General features: G+C 51.6%; 1 protein-coding gene across 4 annotated transcripts in view; it reads right to left on the bottom strand.

Moving 5' to 3' along the window:
- The window catches only part of TMEM63C (transmembrane protein 63C), a 78214-nt gene that overhangs the window by 27912 nt on the left and 31622 nt on the right, over positions 1-18680 (bottom strand). For all 4 annotated transcript variants that reach the window (XM_055361068.2, XM_055361066.2, XM_055361067.2 and 1 more), the window contains 4 exons: positions 12658-12820; positions 12044-12123; positions 11534-11615; positions 6042-6079 (listed from right to left, as the gene is read on the bottom strand). In XM_055361068.2, the coding sequence (XP_055217043.2) occupies positions 6042-6079; positions 11534-11615; positions 12044-12123; positions 12658-12820 (363 nt within the window). The remainder of the gene's footprint in view (positions 1-6041; positions 6080-11533; positions 11616-12043; positions 12124-12657; positions 12821-18680) is intronic.

The following is an 18680-nucleotide window of genomic DNA, read 5'->3' as shown; positions in this document are numbered from 1 at the left end:
TCCCCAAGTGTTTTTTTTTTTAATATCTCTATATCTCATATATAAGGCAACTTCGAAATTGCCCTATATCTCAAAGCCTCGGTTATCCTTGAAGTATACTTTAACTGAATTTCGCAGACATATCAAAGATAGGGGCTCTGTTACAGATACACACTCAGGAATCCAGAAACACTCTTGAAATAGAGCATGCATTCATCCTTTTATTACTTCTTCAAACATTTTGAGTGGTTGCTATGGTGCAGGCACCAGACAAAGCACTCGTGGTACTGAGAGGCACTCTATTAGGAAAAAAGGAACACCTGAAACCCATAATGAGATAATGAGCTATCACTCCACACTCCCAGATTTGCCAAAGTTGGAAAGTTGGACAACACTAAGTGTTGGTGAGAGTGTGGGGCGCTGGGAGTTCTCCTGCTCTCATGGGTGTATATGCTGGCCCAGTTACACTGGAGAACAGTTGGTATTATCTACTGAAATGGAATACATGCACATTCTATGACCCAGCAATTCACTTCTAGGTTTATACCCAACAGAAATGCATGACATGTGTACCTAGAGACATGTATAAAAATTTCACAGATGCATTACTTGTAACGTCCTCAAACTGGAAACAACTTACATGTCTATCAAGGTGAAATGGACACAAGAACTGTAATATATAAATCATGAAATACTAGACAGCAGTGGTCCCTAACCTTTTTGGCACCAGGGACCAGTTTTGTGGAAGACAATTTTTTCCATGGACCTGGGTGTGGGGTGGTGGGGGGGCAGAAATTTTGGGATGAAACTGTTCTACCTCAGATCATCAGGCATTAGTTAGAGTCTCATAAGGAGCATGCAACCTAGACCCCTCATATGTGCAGTTCACAATAGGATTTGTGCTCTTATGAGAAGCTCATACTGCCGCTGATCTGACAGGAGGCGGAGCTCAGGTGTAATGCTCGCTCACCTCCTGCTGTGCGGCCAGGTTCCTAACAGGTATCGATCTGTGGCCTGGAGGCTGGGGACCCCTGTTACACAGCAATAAAAATGAATGACCCATAGCTGAACCTCACAAACACAATGCTGAGTAAAAGTTACCAGGCACAAACAACACATACTGTGTGGTTTCAAAAATAAAGTTCAGCTATAGGCAATACTGAGCTATAGAGTTAGAATGGGATGGGGATGAAGGTTGGGGGGCAGGAAGAGAGCTGCTGGGTATTGGCAATGTTCTAGTTGTGGATCAGGATGATGGTGGCACAGCCTTAGCTTTGTGATGACTGAGCTGTACATTTTTCTTTTTTTTTTAGACAGAGTCTTGCTCTGTTGCCCAGGCTGGAGTGCAGTGGCATGATCTTGGCTCACTGCAACCTCCTCCTTCCGGGTTCAAGTGATTCTCCTGCCTCAGCCTCCCGAGTAGCTGAGACTATAGGTGTGCGCCACCACGCCCAGCTAATTTTTTGTATTTTTTAGTAGAGACGGGGTTTCACCATGTTGACCAGGATGATCTTGATCTCTTGAGCTCAGGGGATCCACCTGCCTCGGCCTCCCAAAGTGCTGGGATTACAGGCGTGAGCCACCGTGCCGGGCCGAGCTGTACATTTTTTGGTGTGCACTTTTCCATGTGCATGCTATACTTCAATTTAAACAATTTAAAAGCAACAACTTCTCATAGAAACTTTGGAAAATATGAAAGAGAAGTAAATAATTCATCTACAATCTCATGGAACCTAAGACAATGATTAAAAAGCATTTGGGGCTGGGCATGGTGGATTGCGCCTGTAATCCCGGTACTTTGGGAGGCGGAGACAGGTGGATTGCTTGAGCCCAGCAGTTCGAGACCAGCCTGGCCAACATGGTGAAACCCCACCTCTACTATATATATATATTTTATATATATATAAATTAGCTGGGTGTGGTAGCATGTGCCTGTAGTCCCAGCTACTCTAGAGGCTGAGGTAGGAGGATCGCTTGAGCCTGGGAGGTTGAGGCTACAGTGAGCCAGTATCATGCCACTGCACTCCAGCCTGGGTGACCTGGGGAACAGAGCAAGACCCTGTCTCAAAATAATAATAATGATAATAATAAGCATTTGGACTTAATTTTTGTTTGTTTGTTTGTTTTGAGACAGAGTCTCACTCTATAGCTCCGGCTGGAGTGCGTGACATGATCTTGGCTCACTGCAACCTCTGTCTCCCAGATTCAAGTGATTCTCCTGCCTCAGCCTCCCAAATAGCTGGGATTACAGGTGTGTACCCAGCTAAATTTTTGTATTTTTAGTAGAGACAGAGTTTCACCATGTTGGCCAGGTTGGTCTCAAACTCCTGATCTCAAATGATCTGCCCGCTTTGGCCTCCCAAAGTGCTGGGATTACAGGTGTGAGCCACCATGCCCAACCTCCTTTATTTTCTTGTTGTGCTCATTTTACTTGGTGATTATAGTTATAAAAAGCATTTGATGCACTGCTCTTTTGCTTGGCATTTAATCTCAAGCATTTTCCAATGGTTTTACGTAATGGTGACAGTGGCCTCTGTTGATGGAGCACTGGTTCATGCTCAGCACCATGCAGGCCTCCCCACTCCACTGGTGGACACACCATGGTTTACCCACCCCTGCCCCCTTGTCAGGATTGTAGGTTGTATGCAAAACTAGCATCCAGTCTGGGATTCAGATTTATTTTTAAGGCCGGGTGCAGTGGCTTATGCCTGTAATCCCAGCACTTTGGGAGGCCAAGATGGGCAGATCACTTGAGGTCAGGAGTTCAAGACCAGCCTGGCCAACGTGGTGAAACCCCGTCTCTACTAAAAATACAAAAATTAGCCAGGCATGGTGGCACGTGCCTGTAATCCCAGCTACTTGGGAGGCTGAGGCAGGAAAATTGTTTGAACCCGGGAGGCGGAGGTTGCAGTGAGCTGAGATCGTACCACTGCCCTCCAGCCGGGGCGACAGAGTGAGACTCCGTCTTAAAAAAAAAAAAAAAAAAAAGATTTATTTTTAAACAATACTACAAAAAGCACACCTTCAAGGTTTTCAATGTTCTCATTTGAGGAATTATTTAGAGCTCTTGATTTTTTAACTTTGAGCGGCTAAACGTTTCCCTCCCTGGACTTGAGAATGAAATGCCAGAAGTGGAATGGATGAGAACTTCTGGAGAGCGGGGGAAGGTCCTCTTGCACTGCCTGAGGCGGGGTGAGGTCCAGGAGCCTCCAATCAGGTGGAGAGAGCAGAGGGCTGGACAGGACTGGATGGCACTGAGAGCACTAGAATTCTCTTCCTGGGCCAGGAATTCCTGCCTCCACCACTAGGCCTGTTTCCTTTCTCCATCTTTCTTGTAAGTGCCCCACCCTGACCTTCCAGCCAATCGCCCTTCTTCCTACTCACAATTAATTCTCTGTCTCTGCTCTCATTGCTTCCCTTCCTTCCACCTCTTTCTGAAGACGTGCTGGATCCATTGTTCTGCTCTCTCATCTTCGGCATCCTCCTCTCTCTGCGTCCACCTGCATCCACCCACACCTCTTCCCTGTAAACTACAACCAGGCTCAAGTGCTTGTTGGTTCCTCTGTAATAAAACAGCTCCTCAAGGATCCACTCTCTGATCTGTTCCCTGACCTGTTTTCCCTCCTCCTTCCAGTAGCTTCACTTCCCTCCTTCCATGTACCTCTGGAAAAAGGTGACCTTCCTTCTCTGCCTCTGTGTCTTGGACATCCTATCCTCGGCCTGCCCTCCCAACAGAGACCCCACTCACCAAAGTCAATGTCCTTTCCTCAGCCCCCATTCTACTCCACCTCTGTAGCACTAGAGGTTTCTGGGCCGCCCCACCCTAGAGGGGAGCCTTGTCCTGGCCTGGCTTCAGTGAGTCCAGCCCAGAGGATGCCTCTTCCTCCCGCCTTGATGAGGCACTCCCTTGGGCCACTTCTGGTCTTACAACCTTGGATGACCCATCTGCTCCCATGACTTCAACTACAGCCTCCATGCACCATCTCCCAAGTTGAAATCTCTAACTCTGACCTTTCTCCTAGGCTTCAATCTTGTTTTTTCAACAGCTCCTTTGTCAGCTTGCATACTTGCCCTGACTACATCTCATCATTTTGTGTTTCCTCTCCCACCTAATGGCATTACTACCCTCCCCAGAAACCAGACCTCAATTTCTCCCTTTTTCTTAACTAGGCCACAACCTACTGACTGTAGCCTTATGATCTCCCTCCCATCTTCCCCTCCCATTGTTTCTCTAGTCACTGCCCCGGTTCAGGTCACTAGCACCTCCCACCTCGACCACTGGAATAGCCTCCTTAACTGCTTACCTTGACTTTGGACTTTCTCTAATGCCATTCACTCTCCATACTTCTGCCTACACACATATATTGTTCTGAGTTTCCAGCTTAAAAATACTAATTGGCTCTCTACTGTCTCTAGATGAAAGCCCAAGATTCTCAGTATGCCAGCCAAGGTCCCAGCTGAGGCCCAGTGCGGTGGCTCATGCCTGTAATCCCAGCACTTTGAGAGACTGAGGCAGGTGGATCACCTCAGGTCAGGAGTTCGAGGCCAGCCTGGCCAACATGGTGAAACCCCATCTCTACTAAAAATACAAAAATTAGCAGGACATGGTGGCGCGTGCCTCTAATCCCAGCTACTCGGGAGGCTGAGGCAGGAGAATTGCTTGAACCCAGGAGGTGGAGGTTGCAGTGAGCTGAGATTGTGCCACTGCACACCACACTGGTGACAGAGAGATATTCTGTCTCAAAAAAAAAAAAAATCCCAACTGATCCTTCCAGCCCAATCTTTTACCCTCCCCCGCCACACTTACCATGAAACCTTGCTTCTAGTCACACCAGATTTACCATGTCTGTGCACACCCTACTCATCTCTGCAACAAACTGGCTCACACAGTCCTTTACTTCTGATGTGCCCGCCACATCCCACATTGCGCCTGTCGAAACTCTTCCTGTCCTCCAATGCCCAGCTCAAAACTATACTTTTCCAGTTGGAATTCATTTCTCTCTTCCCCAGATGCCATCTGCACAGCAATTATAACCCTCCCATTCTGAATGCTATGAAGGGAGTCTTGTTCACCTTTGTTTCTCCAACCAGACCGCATGGGTTTGTGCATGGGGACGCTGCTTGACTTATTGCTGCTCAGTAAACGCATTAAACTGTCTTCTATGACACTGCTCTCAAGGGGTGCTGGATGCACGGTGCAATGCCCTGCCTTCCTGCCTTCCCAGATGCTGGGTCCCTGACAGAAGGGCCTCTGTGATAGGAGTCTTTGGGTAGAGGTGGGGTGGAGGGGTTTAAAGGATGGGCAGGACAGGACAGATGGAGCACATTGAGGGAGAGCCCATGAGTGTGTGGGGTCTGAGGTGGAGGCAGAGCTGTGTGCACACGTGTACGTGTGTGTGCGTGTATGTATGAGTGTGCATGTGTGTATGCCTACGCAGTGGGAACATAGAGTTCTGGTAAGTGTCTGCTCTGCTGAAGTGTCTGGCTGGTGTTGGGGAATCAGGAGAAAACAGGTAACTTGAGGTCGGCTTGCAGGAGAAAACAGGTGACTTGGGGGCTGCTTGCTTGCAAAGTGGGGTCTGGCATTCAAGAAACCCACAAGGTGAGGTGGGCAAGGGCTGCCCCTCTGCTCTCCAGGCACTGAGGCCGAGCGAGGCCTGCCCTTCTGCCCGATGTTTGCTTGGGCAGAAGGGCGAACACATGATATGTTGAATGATGTTCACAGAAATCAAGCAGATAGCACAAAGGAAGGGTTTCTTTTTCCTGGTGTGGAGTTCACAGAAGCATTTCTATAAGCACGCGAGTAATGATTCAGCTATTAAAAGTGGTCCTTCCCTAAGGACTGAGGCAGAGATAACAGGGGCAGTGGGCTGTGCCCAGTTCCCACTTCACCAACTGTACCCCAGGAAAGCATCCTTCACTGGTAATGGGCCGAGGTGGCGGGGAGGATACGGAGCTCAGGCCCTGTCTTCCCAGGCTGGGGGCTGCTAACTTTTCCAGGAGCCTCCACCCCCCACCCCCAAGGCAACACGGTCACAAGCTCACAGAGCCCGGGCACTTACTTCATTGTTATGCTGTTGAAGAACCAGGAACAGAATCCCTGGGGGGAAAGGAGAGAAACTGTGAGAAAACCCAGGTCCTGGCCTGCCCTGCCCAGCTCTGGGAACCCAGGTGGCCGGGTCATCTGAGGCAGCCGCGGCAGTGTCCGAGACCTCCTTCCTGGGAAAAACAGTCTGAAGGCTCAGCTGGGAACCAGTGGTGACTGTGGAGGGAGATGCTTCCCTGGAAATGAGTGGACATCTCTGCCCTCCTGTTACAGGAAATGGGGTTTAGAAGGTGACCCTTGAACTGGAGGGGGAGAAGTGACTGCTTCTGGGGTGAACGTCTGTTGCTCTCTGTCTGTCCTTCACGCTTCCTTCTGGAAATGCCCTTCACTGGATGCGTGTGGTCCAGTGGGCTCCTACTCTTACTCTGTCCGAGTGGGAGTTTGCCTCCAGTGATTGACTGGCCAATGGGAACTTTACCCAAGTGGGGCCAATTAAAATTTCCTTAAGGAAGCCAGGCATGGTGGCTCACACTTGTAATGTCAGCAGCTCAAGAGGCTGAGGCAGGTGGATCACTTGAGCCCAGGAGTTTGAGTCCAGCCTGGGCAACACAGCAAGACCCCACTTATTAAAATTAAAAAAAAAAATCCCTTAAGGGGATTGATATGGGTGTTGCAAGGAAGAAGGTCTCTTTCCCTCTGAATTCCTGCACCTCAGTAAACATCATGAAACCTGGCGTGGTTTGGTGGCATCTTTGATGCCATGTGCTGAGGGTCCTGTCCTGTTGATGCCTTTCTCTTGGGGTCTTGCTGTCTGGAGTTTCTGGGTGGTGGGGAAAGGTGGCCTTAGCCATGGGGAGATTGGTGGGGGACTAGAGAGTCATCTTTGGAACGGTGTGTAAGAGAGGGGGCTGGGGCCTGCAGCTCTAAAAGCTGCCAGCTCTGGTAGATGGTGAAGTTACTCTGGTGCCTGCTTCCTTCTGGGATCCCAGAGGACTCAGCAAAACCTTGCACAAGGTTACAGCTCTAGATTGGCCCCATTTGGGTCATGTGCACTTCTGTGAACCAGGCAGACCTCTTGATTGATAGTCCTCCTGAACCACATGGACTGGGGAAGAGGTACTTCCCAAAAGGAAGCAACTGTCAGCCAACCCGACACAGGGAAGGAAACTTAGAAGGCGGGCCTTATGCCGAGGGGAGCAAAGGACATCTGTTTCTTTTTTGCCTGTCCTCGTTGCTTCCTTTTGAGAAGGCACAAAAGAAACAGAAGTCCCTTGCTCCCCTCGGCATAAGTCCCACCTTCTAAGTCCCCTTCCCTGTGTTGGGTTGGCTGATGGTGACAATGGCCACTCGAGGGTGTTCACAGCAGGACATTCCTCCAGCTATGCCCTGGGGAGCTAAATTAAGGATAAATGTTCAGGTGTGAGTCAGAGCAAGGAAGGGAAATAGCACGGTGGTGGCAGCAGCAGTGGGGAGCATCCCCAGGGAGGGGTAACTAGCAAAGCAGAGCTGGGCCAAGAGAGGTCCAGCCACCCCTCCTGCATGGAGAGTCTGTCTCCATGGCTCAGCTGGGCAAACAGGGTGCAACTGACTAAGGGAACAAGTAGCTTTCTTGATGGTCCCTCATGATTAGGCACCACTGGGGACACATATTCCTGGGAATGTGTTTCTGCCCCTTCCACTACAGGTGCACAGGTGTATACTGGAATAGACAGAGGATGGGTCATCCAGGAAAGGACAGAGGTCATGAGTAGAAGCGTGGCCATGAATATCCTGTGTGGATCTCTCTCTCTCTCTCTGTCTCTCTTATGTGTGTGCACACACATACACACACACACACTCCCTCCCCTGAGTACACATTGTCGCTCTGAAGGCATAAACCATTCAGAAAGCTCAGCAGCTGAACAGCCACATGAGAGGCAGATACAGGGCTGCAGTTCCCAGGAGCCAGCTCAGCTGACGTGACAGAGTGACAGCTGTCAGTTCACTTCACCAATCTGAGCCCCTGCCACCTGGGGGTAACAATACCTGATCCAACTTGCTGAGGGAACCATGGTGAGACCCATTTTCTTCACCACACCACCTGGCCCTGGCTGAAGGCTCCCCATCCTGGCTGGACACTGTGGGGGCCACCTCACTGAACTCTCTGTTCTCCATTTAATTTAATTTACGCCCTCTTCAGTTTGTCGCCTCACTGCTGCCATAAGGATTTATCTTCTTAGATTTTTAAAAATAAAACTTTTTTTGTCATTGTAACAAGAAAAAAAAATCAAAGTGATATTTCTAAGAATAAACCTGCGAGCCACCTTGCAAGGTAGATGTTGCTGCCTTTTTTCTATCCAGGAAGCCTTCAAGAGACGAAGTCACTTGTCTGAGGCTCTGCACTTTGGAGAGGGCAGATTCTAGCAAGTGAAGGACCCCGCCTCTCGAGGGATGACAACGGAAGGAATTTGGCTCCGCTTACTTAGCGCAACTGACAAATATGCATCAGATGCTAAGTACATGGCAGGCTGGATTGGATGTGGGGTGCAGTGGTGAGCAAATCCAAGTTCAGGGCCTGTGGAAAGCAGACACACTAGACTGATCTTGCAGATGAGGGATCGTTACAGACAGGGTTAAAAATGTTGAAGAAAAGGAATGCATTTTCTGTGGCTATATAACAAGAGATCTGGACCCAGGAGGGGTGGTCAGGGCTCCCTGGGGAAGTGTGCTTAAGCTGAAATCTCAACAAAAGGTGAGTGACTCAGAGAAGGGCCACTGGGGAAGGGGGAGAGGGAAGAGCCTGGGAAAGGGCTGGTGGAGGGAAGCAGGTGGCCCTGTTGAGAAGCTAAAAGGTGGACTCATGTGGCAGGGATAGGGGAGTTGGGAGGAGTAAGGGAGGATGGACCAAACTACCAGGCCACGGCACAGCATCTGCAATTGATTCCACGGGCCCTAGGAAGACAGTGAAGGTCTCTGCAGCAGAATATATGTCCCCAGGCAGGGGAATCTCTCTGGATGCAGGTGGAAAATGGATAAGGGCCCTAGAGTGTGGACCTAAAGGGATCAGTTACAGCTACTGCAGTTGTCCAGGCAAGAGGCTGATGGAGGCCTGGACCAGGGGATGGTAGGAGGGATGGAGAGAAAGAAAGCTGGGAAGGTCAAAGCAACACAACGTGGAGACACATTGGCTATGCTTGGGGACCTGGGTAAGAGGGAGAGGAGACCCTGGGGAGAATGGTGGGAGGTCTGAGACCAAGGTCAGAGGAACAGGTGGGTGTGTGGTGGGATATCATGAAATGTTTTAGACAAATGGAACCCCAAATGACTACAATATCCATATGGAGGTATTTTGAAAGGCATTGAATAATCAGGCTGGGGCCCAGTGAGAGAGGATTAGCTGGAGACAGGAATATAAAAGTTTATGTGTAGAGATGGCAAAGGAAGTTGTCAGTGTGGGTGTCATTGCCCAGGAGTCAGGGTGAGGGGAAGGATATGGGATCAGCTGGTTGGGGGGACTCCCGGTGTGGAGGAGAAGCCTGCAAAGGAGACACAGGAGGAGCAGACAGAGAGGCAGAAAGAAAACCCAAAGAATGTGACATCACCTATGCAACGGAGAGCACCTGTGCAAGAGAGAATGACGGTCTAGAGGGTCGGACGTTTCAGAGAACGCAGGCAAGATGTGAACTGAGAAAAGTCCATTGGATTTAGCGGTGGGGGGAACCACTGCTGACCTTCAGGGTTGTCTGGGTGGAGTGAGGGACGGGAGCTCACATTTGAGGAGGTTGAGGCGTGAGTGGGAGAGAAGGCATGAGTGGGAGGGGAGGCGTGGGTGGGAGGGGAGGCGTGAGTGGGAGGGGAGGCGTGAGTGGGAGGGGAGGCGTGAGTGGGAGGGGAGGTGTAAGTGGGAGGTGAGTGGGGAGGGGAGGCGTGAGTGGGAGAGGAGGCATGAATGGGAGGCGTGAGTGGGAGGTGAGGCATGAGTGGGAGGGGAGGCGTGAGTGGGAGGGGCGTGAGTGGGAGGTGAAGCGTGATTGGGAGGCGAGAGGGGGAGGGGAGGCGTGAGTGGGAGGGGAGGTGTGAGTGGGAGGGGAGGCGTGAGTGGGAGGGGAGGCGTGAGTGGGAGGCGGGGCGTGAGTGGGAGGTGGGGCGTGAGTGGGAGGTGGGGCGTGAGTAGGAGGGGAGGCGTGAGTGGGAGGCGGGGTGTGAATGAGAGAGGAGGTGTGAGTGGGAGGCGGGGAGTGAGTGGGAGGGGAGGCGTGAGTGGGAGGCGGGGTGTGAATGAGAGAGGAGGTGTGAGTGGGAGGCAGGGCGTGAGTGGGAGGGGAGGCGTGAGTGGGAGGTGGGGTGTAAGTGAGAGAGGAGGCGTGAGTGGGAGGCAGGGCATGAGTGGGAGGGGAGGCGAGAGTGGGAGGGGGGGCGTGAGTGTGAGGGGGCGTGGGTGGGAGGGGAGGCGAGAGTGGGAGGGGAGGCGAGAGTGGGAGGGGAGGCGTGAGTGTGAGGGGGCGTGGGTGGGAGGGAAGGCGAGAGTGGGAGGGAAGGCGAGAGTGGGAGGGGAGGCGAGAGTGGGAGGGGAGGCGAGAGTGGGAGGGGAGGCGAGAGTGGGAGGGGGGCGTGGGTGGGAGGGGAGGCGAGAGTGGGAGGGGATGCGTGGGTGGGAGAGGAGGAGTGAGTGGGAGGCGGGGCGTGAGTGGGAGGCGGGGCGTGAGTGGGAGGCGGGGCGTGAGTGGGAGGCGGGGCGTGAGTGAGAGGTGAGGAAGTGGTGACAGCAGCATGGGCCACTGTCAGTTCAGCTGTGTGTGGGGGTGGGGAGGGAGGACGTTCTCAGAGCTCCCTCTCAAAGTATTCAGGGCCCCGCCGAAATGTCACCACTACCCGAGACCATCTCTGACCTCCCCCTGTGGCGTTCTCCACCATGCCTCTGTCTGGTCGTCTCCCCTGCCTGGGGAAGACAGCGCCATGAGGCAGGACTTGGTCCCCAGCTCCCAGACCAGTGGCTGGCACAGAGCAGGTGCTTCCCAGCAAGTGGCTGAAGGAATGCATGAATGTCGGGTGGAGGGCTGGCCTTCACCAGGGAAGAGGAGGAAACAGCAGATTGCGCTCCACTAAACAGGGCTGGGAAGCCTGAGGCTGAGGGAATCCCTACCGGATGACTAGAATCTTCTATGTGAAATGGGAGGCGAGGCCTTGATTCAGAGTCAGAGGCAGGGATGTGGGCAGGACGGGACTGTGAGAAGGGTTGGAGATTTGAGCAGAGAAGACAAATTAATGTTAAACATCTCTCTAAGATATCTTAATTCGTTAACACTTACTTGGCACCCTAGTAGTAGGTATGGTCAATAACTCCATCTTTCAGGTGGGGAAACTGAGTCTGGGGGAGGCTGAGGAATTTGCTCAAGGTCACACTGCCAGAGTGGTTGAGGCTGGCTGATTACAAAGCCCCAAGGTCTAAGCCGTGTTTCTTCCTGTGCACACTATGCCTGCCTGCCCAGTGCCGGGACTCCCACCGCCCAGACCGCTCCCAGCACTCACCTTGTCTCTGCGTTCCATCTCCAAGGAAGTCTCCGAGGGAGATGTCTTCTCGCTCTGCTCCCCATAGATCAGCGAGGTCAGGCTGCCAGCCAGGGAAGGGGCAGGGAGGTAAGAAAGGAGAGAAAAGGTCTCAGCTGCCTGCCCTGCTCCCTCCCCACTCCCTGGCTGAGGGCTGCCCTCTGCTCTGCCACGGGCAGGCGCTCCTCAGCTCCTTTGCTGAGCACACAGCTCTGGGCACAGACAGCAATTGCCCCTGTGCCAGGTACACCAGGCATCTGGGAGTTCAGCCACATGATCCAGAAAGTCTAAGACCAGAGAAAAACACGGCCTTGTGCCCAGGGATGGCTGCCCTCCAAGTCCCCTTCCTGCAGGGAGGGCAGAGCAGGGGCAGAGGCCACTTGCTGGCGAGACACCTGCTGCAGCTCGGGCGCTGGGCAGAGCTGCGTCCTGGCCATGGCAGCAGGTTTTCCCCAAGGGGGCAACGGCTCACCCATCTCGACCCCTCCTCACCTGTCATTGTGTATCAGCAGAGCCAGGCGCCCATAGTCCCACGCAGCTTTCCGGAGGAAGGAGTAAACCACAAGGACGAGCTACAGGCCAGGAAAAGCAATGTGGGGTGGGAGACTTCATGGATCCCTTCCCCTTGGCTGGCCCCCTGCATTCCCTTGGGGGAGACCCTGTCCCTGAGGTCCCCAGGGAGCTCCTCCACTAGAAGGTGAGCTCTGTTGGAGTAGGGGCCATTCCTTTCAACTCTAGGTTGCCAGCGCCCAGCAGCTTCTGGGCACAGAGTGGATGCTCAGAGTTCATTGAATGGAGCTGGAGGCATGTTCAGATCTATGGGACCAGAATGTGCCTTGAAGACCTCAGCAATGAGAAAGAGGAAGGAGGCCAGGTGGACCTCTGGACAATGATGCACAGAAAAGAATCCCAGGAATTCTGCCTGTTCCTCCAGCCTCTTTGAGGCCCACCTACCCGGGCCACCCTGGGCAGGACTGACATTCAGGTGGTTTGTATCACTGTTGTTGTTGTCCATTTGGACAACTGGGTCCCCCACTGCATCACCTATGAAAGTTCGACCCTGTCTGAGGCTTTACTGTCTGCCTCCTGCAGTGCCCAGGACTCACCACCCACAGGGCGATGTTGAGGCACAGCACGGTGGGGATACCCCCAAAGGGCTGCCCCTGGAGGACGGTGTTCCGAGACTGGAAGCATTCATCCACTGTCATGTTCTGTAACCTTCCCCCTGTACTCAGGTCGTCCGGTGAGGCAGACATCCTGGGAGGATCCCTGGGGAACAGAGGGCATCCAGGTCAGACGCAAAGACTCCCTTGCATTTTGCAAAACACAGAAGCCTGATGGGGAGTTGTGGGATGGGCACCGAGTGCCTTGGCCGGGCTAGGCCACCCACTTCAGACCCAAGACAGGAGGGCCAGCCCACGAGACGGCACACAGCCCTGTCCTGCAAGAGAACAGCTTCCTCAAACCCAAGGCCGGGATGACAGACTGGTTCTGGTTTCCTGGGAGAGTTCTTATTTTGTACCACTGGATCCCTGAAACAAGGTTGTAAAATGCACATCCAAATGTGCATTTTACCAGTTCTACCTTGGGAAGTTTTTCTTGTATATAAATGAACAAATTTCACAAAGGTGGGTCAGACCCCAGTGTGGAAATGTTTAGGTTGGAAGTCAAAACCGCTGTGTTCACGGAACGCCCATGCAGACGGGGCTCACTGACAATCATCTCTGCATTCAGCAATCTCTGATCCAGTCACCATCCAGCCATGGTAAGGGCCATAGCTCCTAGGGAATGCAGTGCCTGGCATGTGCAGTGACTCAAGAAACACCCCCCCTTTTTTTTTAACTTCTGTGGGTCCATAGTAGGTGTATATATTTATGGAGTACCTGAGATGTTTTGATACAGGCATGCAATGAGATATAAGCACATCAGGATAAATGAGGTATCCATCCTTTCGAGCATTTATCCTTTGGGTTACAAACAATCCAATTATACTCTTTTAGTTGTTTTAAGGTGTACAATTAAATTATTTTTGACTATAGTCACCCTGTTGTGCTAGTAAATACTAGGTCTTATTCATTCTGTTTTTTGTACATATTAAGCATCCCCACTCCCCACCACCCTCATATCCTTCTAAGCCTCTGGTAACCATCCTTCTACTTTCTATCTCCATGAGTTCAATTGTTTTAATTTTTTTGCCCCCACAAATAGCTGGAAATATGTGGAGTTTGTTATTTCTATGCCTGGCTTAGAAAGGTCTGTCTTCCAGGCATTTGAACTAGGGAGACCAGCACCTGCCCAGGGACCTGAGCCAACTCCGTGAGCCTGAACATTTTGGTGAGACACCAATGCAGAGCCTGCCGTCCCTGGCATCACATTCCTCAGGCATGGATAACAGTGGGAAGGGCAGGTGAAAATGGGAGGTGTCCGGTAGCTACTTGAACTTATCTGCAAGGTGGTTGTTCTCTCAAAAGATCATTCATTTTGCCTTCAGACCTCACCTCTACCTGGAAACCCTTCACTTCCATTCGAGAAAAGTAGACTCATTCATCCATTCATTGATGCATTTGAATATTTGGTGGGCAACTGCTTTATGCTAGACAAATGCACCAGTGAACAAGATAAATAAAAATCCCTCCCTTGTGGGATTCTACTGGGGAGACAAAGTGGAGGGATGAGGGTGAGGTTAGAATTGTAAAGGGGTGATTAGGGAAGTCCTCACTGAGAGAATGACATCTGAGCAAGGACTTGAGGGAGTGAACCATGCAGCTGTTGGGGAAAGAGCACTTTAAGTGGAGGAGAGGCCCTGGGCTTCGAGCTTGCCTGGAGAGTTGGGGAAGCAAGCAGACCAGTGGGCTGCACAGGGCAGGGCAAAGGGCATGGGGAGTGAGCCATGGAGTGAATTAAAATGACTTTTTTTTTTTTTAAGAGAGAGACAGAGCCTCACTCTGTCACGGTGGCACGATCATAGCTCACTGTAGCCTCCAATTCCTGGGCTCAAGCAATATTCAAGAGTAGCTGGGACTACAGGTGCATGCCACCACACCAGGCTAATTCTTAAAATTTTTTGATAGAAACAAGGGTCTCACTATGTTGCCCAGGCTAGTCTCAAACTCCTGAACTCAAGTTATTCTCCTGCCTCGGCCTCCCAAAGTGCTGGGATTACAGGCTTTAATGAGATCTCTTTGATCCTTATATGGAGACTAGGTGGGGGAGCAGGAGGGGTGAACAAGTGGAGAAGTAGATGCGGAGAGCTCAGCCAGGGTCCGGGCAGGAGACAATGGTAGCCTGGACTGGGATGGGCGCAGTGGAGGTGGGAGACGTGCTCAGATTTTGGAAATATTCTGAATGTGGAGCCAACAAGATTTGCCGGCAGATTAGATAGGGGATGTGAAAGAGTGAGAGGAGTCGAGGATGACTCTCAGGTTTTTGGCCTGAGCCACTGGAAGATAGAGTTGCTGTCATGGAATGGGAGAGGCAGAAAGTGCAGGATGGAAATGGACAGTGGAGGTGGAGGGGGAGTGGGTGCAAGGGTGCAACCAGGAGTTGAGTTTGGAACATGCTAAGTGGAGACGGGGAGCAGGGATTTGGATAGGTTAGTCTGCAGTTCAGAAAAGAGACTGGAGACATAAATGAGACAAAAGCCACTGGCATAGCGACAACTCTTCGAGGCAAAGCCCTGAATTACAGAAGAGAATGTAGTGAGAGGAGAGATCCAAGGTGGGAGCCTCGGGGTGCGCCAATATCTACAGGGCAGGGGAGGAGGAAACAGAGAAGGAGACTGAGAAGTAGCAGCCAGTGAGGAAGGAGGAAAAGCAGGAGAGGGTGGTGTCCTGGGTTGAATGAAGACAATGTTTCCAGGAGGAGGGAGGAACCAGTGCTGATGTGGTCAAGAAAGATGACAACTGTGAATGAGCCATGGTCGCTCTCTCTCTCTCTCTCCCTCCCTCCCTCCCTCCTTCCTTCCTTCCTCTCTCTTTTCTACCTTCCTTCCTCTCTCTCTATCTCCCTCTCTATCTCTTTTTCACTTGAGGCACGAGCCACTGCGCCCAGCCAAATTAGCCATGGTTTAAGCCACGTGCAGGTGGCCAGACTGGAATAGGCTCCAGAGAGAATGACAGGAGAGGAATTGGAGCCAGTGGGCAAAAACAGCTCTCTGGAAGAGTAATTGGAGGTGAAAGTGGTTAAGACGGGAAAAATAACACATTGTATAGTGGTGGGAATGATTCAGTAGAAGAAGTAGGAGGAGGGGGGAACTGCTGGAGCAAAGTGAGACTGCGGGAGGGTTGGGAACTAGTGCACAGTGGAGATGTTTACTGAGAGTCAGGCTGTTGGCTGGGTGAGTGGGAGGGAAGGCAGCACACATGCTCAGGTGCTGGCTGGTCCCAGGAGTGGTGGCGAGAGCCAGTGAGTGTTCTGTCCTTACTGCTTCTAGTTTCTTTTTCTTTTCTTTTCTTTTTTTTTTTTTTTTTTTTTTGAGACAGAGTCTCACTCTGTCGCTTAGGCTGGAGTGCAGTGGCACCATCTTGGCTAACTGCAACCTCTGCCTCCAGGGTTCAAGCAATTCTACTACCTCAGCCTCCTGAGTAGCTCAGACTACAGGTGCCCACCACTACACTTGGCTAAATTTTGTATTTTTAGTAGAAATGGGGTTTCACCATGTTGGCCAGGCTGGTCTCAAACTCCTGACCTCAGGTGACCCACCCACCTCGGCCTCCCAAAGTGCTGGGATTACAGATGCGAGCCCCTATGCCCAGCTTTGCTTCAGGTTTCTCAGTAAAAGAAGGAATGAGGTCTCAGCACAGTGTGAGGTGGTGGTGGGCAGATGTTGGATATTTGGGGACAGGAAAAAAAGGTAGAAATAGAAGTCTAGGAGAATGAGAGAGGATGGATTACGGAAATGGAGCAGGATTGCCAGGCAACAATGGGGCCTGTGGAGGCTCATGATCTTGAATTGACGAGAGCAGCCAGACTTGCTGTGCTAGATTCACCTGTATGGTTGCAGGTGTGGAAGACTTAGTTGGGGTAGAGGTTTCCCCCCAGCAAGTATGAGCATAACACAAGAGGGTTGAGGGTGTAGCAGGTGAATAATTGTAATGATTTGCTGTGGAATTTGAGCCAGGAGAGAAATAAGATGCAAGATGGGTGAGGACCAGGGAAAGCTACTGGAGTTCCAAGGGGAGGTAGAAGAATTGTGGACGACTAGTAAGTGTAGAGCAGAGGGAGTGGCATGCCGAAAGTGGGATGTTTGGTGCTGAAATGAAAGAGATTCCAGCTATCGGTGGTGATCGGGTCTAGGACATGACCGTGGGAGCGAGCGGCTGAGTATCAGAAGGATCATCTTTGTGGAGATGTGGACATTGACATCAGCAAGAATGAAGACAGGAAAAGCACTGGGGAGACAGTGAGGGGGGAAGGGGAGAGTGGCCTGGGGGACTCCTTGACGACTAACAAAGATGGGCAGCAAGATGTCTAGGTTGACACCTGTGGGTCCAAGACAGGGGGCTCTAGAAAGCAGGGAGGAAGAGTCTCAATGTTGCCAAGGGGAACAAGAAAGACACGTCCCCATCCCCAGGCCAGTGGTGTTGGAGGGGAAGCAGGAACCACCCTCTGAGAGGGTGGAAAGGGAAGCTGGACTGGGGAGTCTCCCAGTCAGAAGGTGAGGAGACCGAGGGGCTGGGGATGCTTCTGGGGATTATAGGTTCCGTGACACTGAATCTCAGCTCCAACGCTCGCTCATCGCTCATCGGGTGACCTTGAGCAAGGCACTTACAGTCCCTATGCCTCACTTTACTCCTCTGTAAAGTGGAAATGGCAACAGCCATTAGTACCCACTTCACAGGGCTCTTAAGAGGAGTGTTAGGATGTGTTAATCTTGTAGAACAATGCCTGGAACACAGGGAGCATCACATAAATGTTTGCAAAATGAAGAATGGAGATCCAGGGGGCACCATGGAAAGGTTTCAGGAGTTGGGGAGGGCTGAGAGATGGGGATGGAGAAGGAACGAAGGTAAAGGGATTGAAGCAGGGGACAGGAGGTGGCCTGGGAGTCTGGGCTGCTTGTGCTCACTCACAGAACCCACGATGGAGGGCCTGAGAGTAGTCCTGGAAACAGAAGGGGTGCACAAAACTCCTCCCACTCCCACCCTCTAGATTAGCGTCTAGCAGGATCCGGGAGTCTCTTGCCTGTCTTTCTCAGTTCCCCTAATTCCTGCTCCATCGAGCTCTGCCTAGGCCACCCATAGTTTTCTTGTTTCTACCCCAGGTGGCTAATTAACTCACTCACTAGCACGTTTAGCCAGATGCAAACTCATAATAGTTTACATCGAACACAGTACGCTTTAATGGCATGCCTTCTGCCAGAGCATCAGAGTAGCAGCCAATGGCATTTCTAGGGTCTCTTGGAGGAAGGAGCTGGCATCTGAGCTACCTCGGGCTCCAGGTCAGCTAAGGCAGGAGGCTGCAGTTCTGCTGGTGGTCACTGGGAGGAGCCCGCGCTAAGGAAGCGGGCGGGGGAAGGTGTAGGAAGGCGATCCTGCAGGTGGAGAGGCCCGAGGAGACTTTTCCCACCTAAGTCACTTCTCCAGTGAAGGTCCACGTCAGGCCCGGAGGCTCCACTCAGCTACGGGGCTGCTGCAAAAGGACAAATGCGGTGGAGAGACCACAAGACTTACAGACCCAGGAAGTCCCTTGTTGGCAGCACCCTCCTTCAGGGTCCCTTTGGTCATCTTTATGCTCAAATGCACGTCCTTTATCAGAGCTCTGCTTTGCAAACAGTTTCCCCCCGGCCTATTGCTTTTCTTTTAATTGTCTTGATAGTGTCTTTTGAAGTGTAAAAGTTTTGAATTTTGACAAAGTGACCTCCAAGCTGAGATGTGAAAGGGGTGTAGGAGTTAGTCCTGTGCAATGGGGAAGCGTGGGCAGAGGCACCCGTGTTGGCAAAGACCTAGAGGGAAGGCTGAATATAACGTTTTGAGGAAATGAAAATGAATGGCAGTGGCTACAGTGTAGAATAGATCACTATTGGTTCATTCATTCATTCATTCAACAAGAATTCATTGAGTATCTATTTCCCCTGGAAGTACAAACATGAGGTCCTCTCTAGGGAGTTCACATCCCAGCCTTTGGGGTT

The sequence above is a fragment of the Gorilla gorilla genome, chromosome 15 (genome assembly GCF_029281585.2).
Source record: "Gorilla gorilla gorilla isolate KB3781 chromosome 15, NHGRI_mGorGor1-v2.1_pri, whole genome shotgun sequence".
NCBI lineage: Eukaryota > Metazoa > Chordata > Mammalia > Primates > Hominidae > Gorilla > Gorilla gorilla.
The sequence above is the reverse complement of the archived record's forward strand: the minus strand, read 5'-3'. Positions and strand labels throughout refer to the sequence as shown.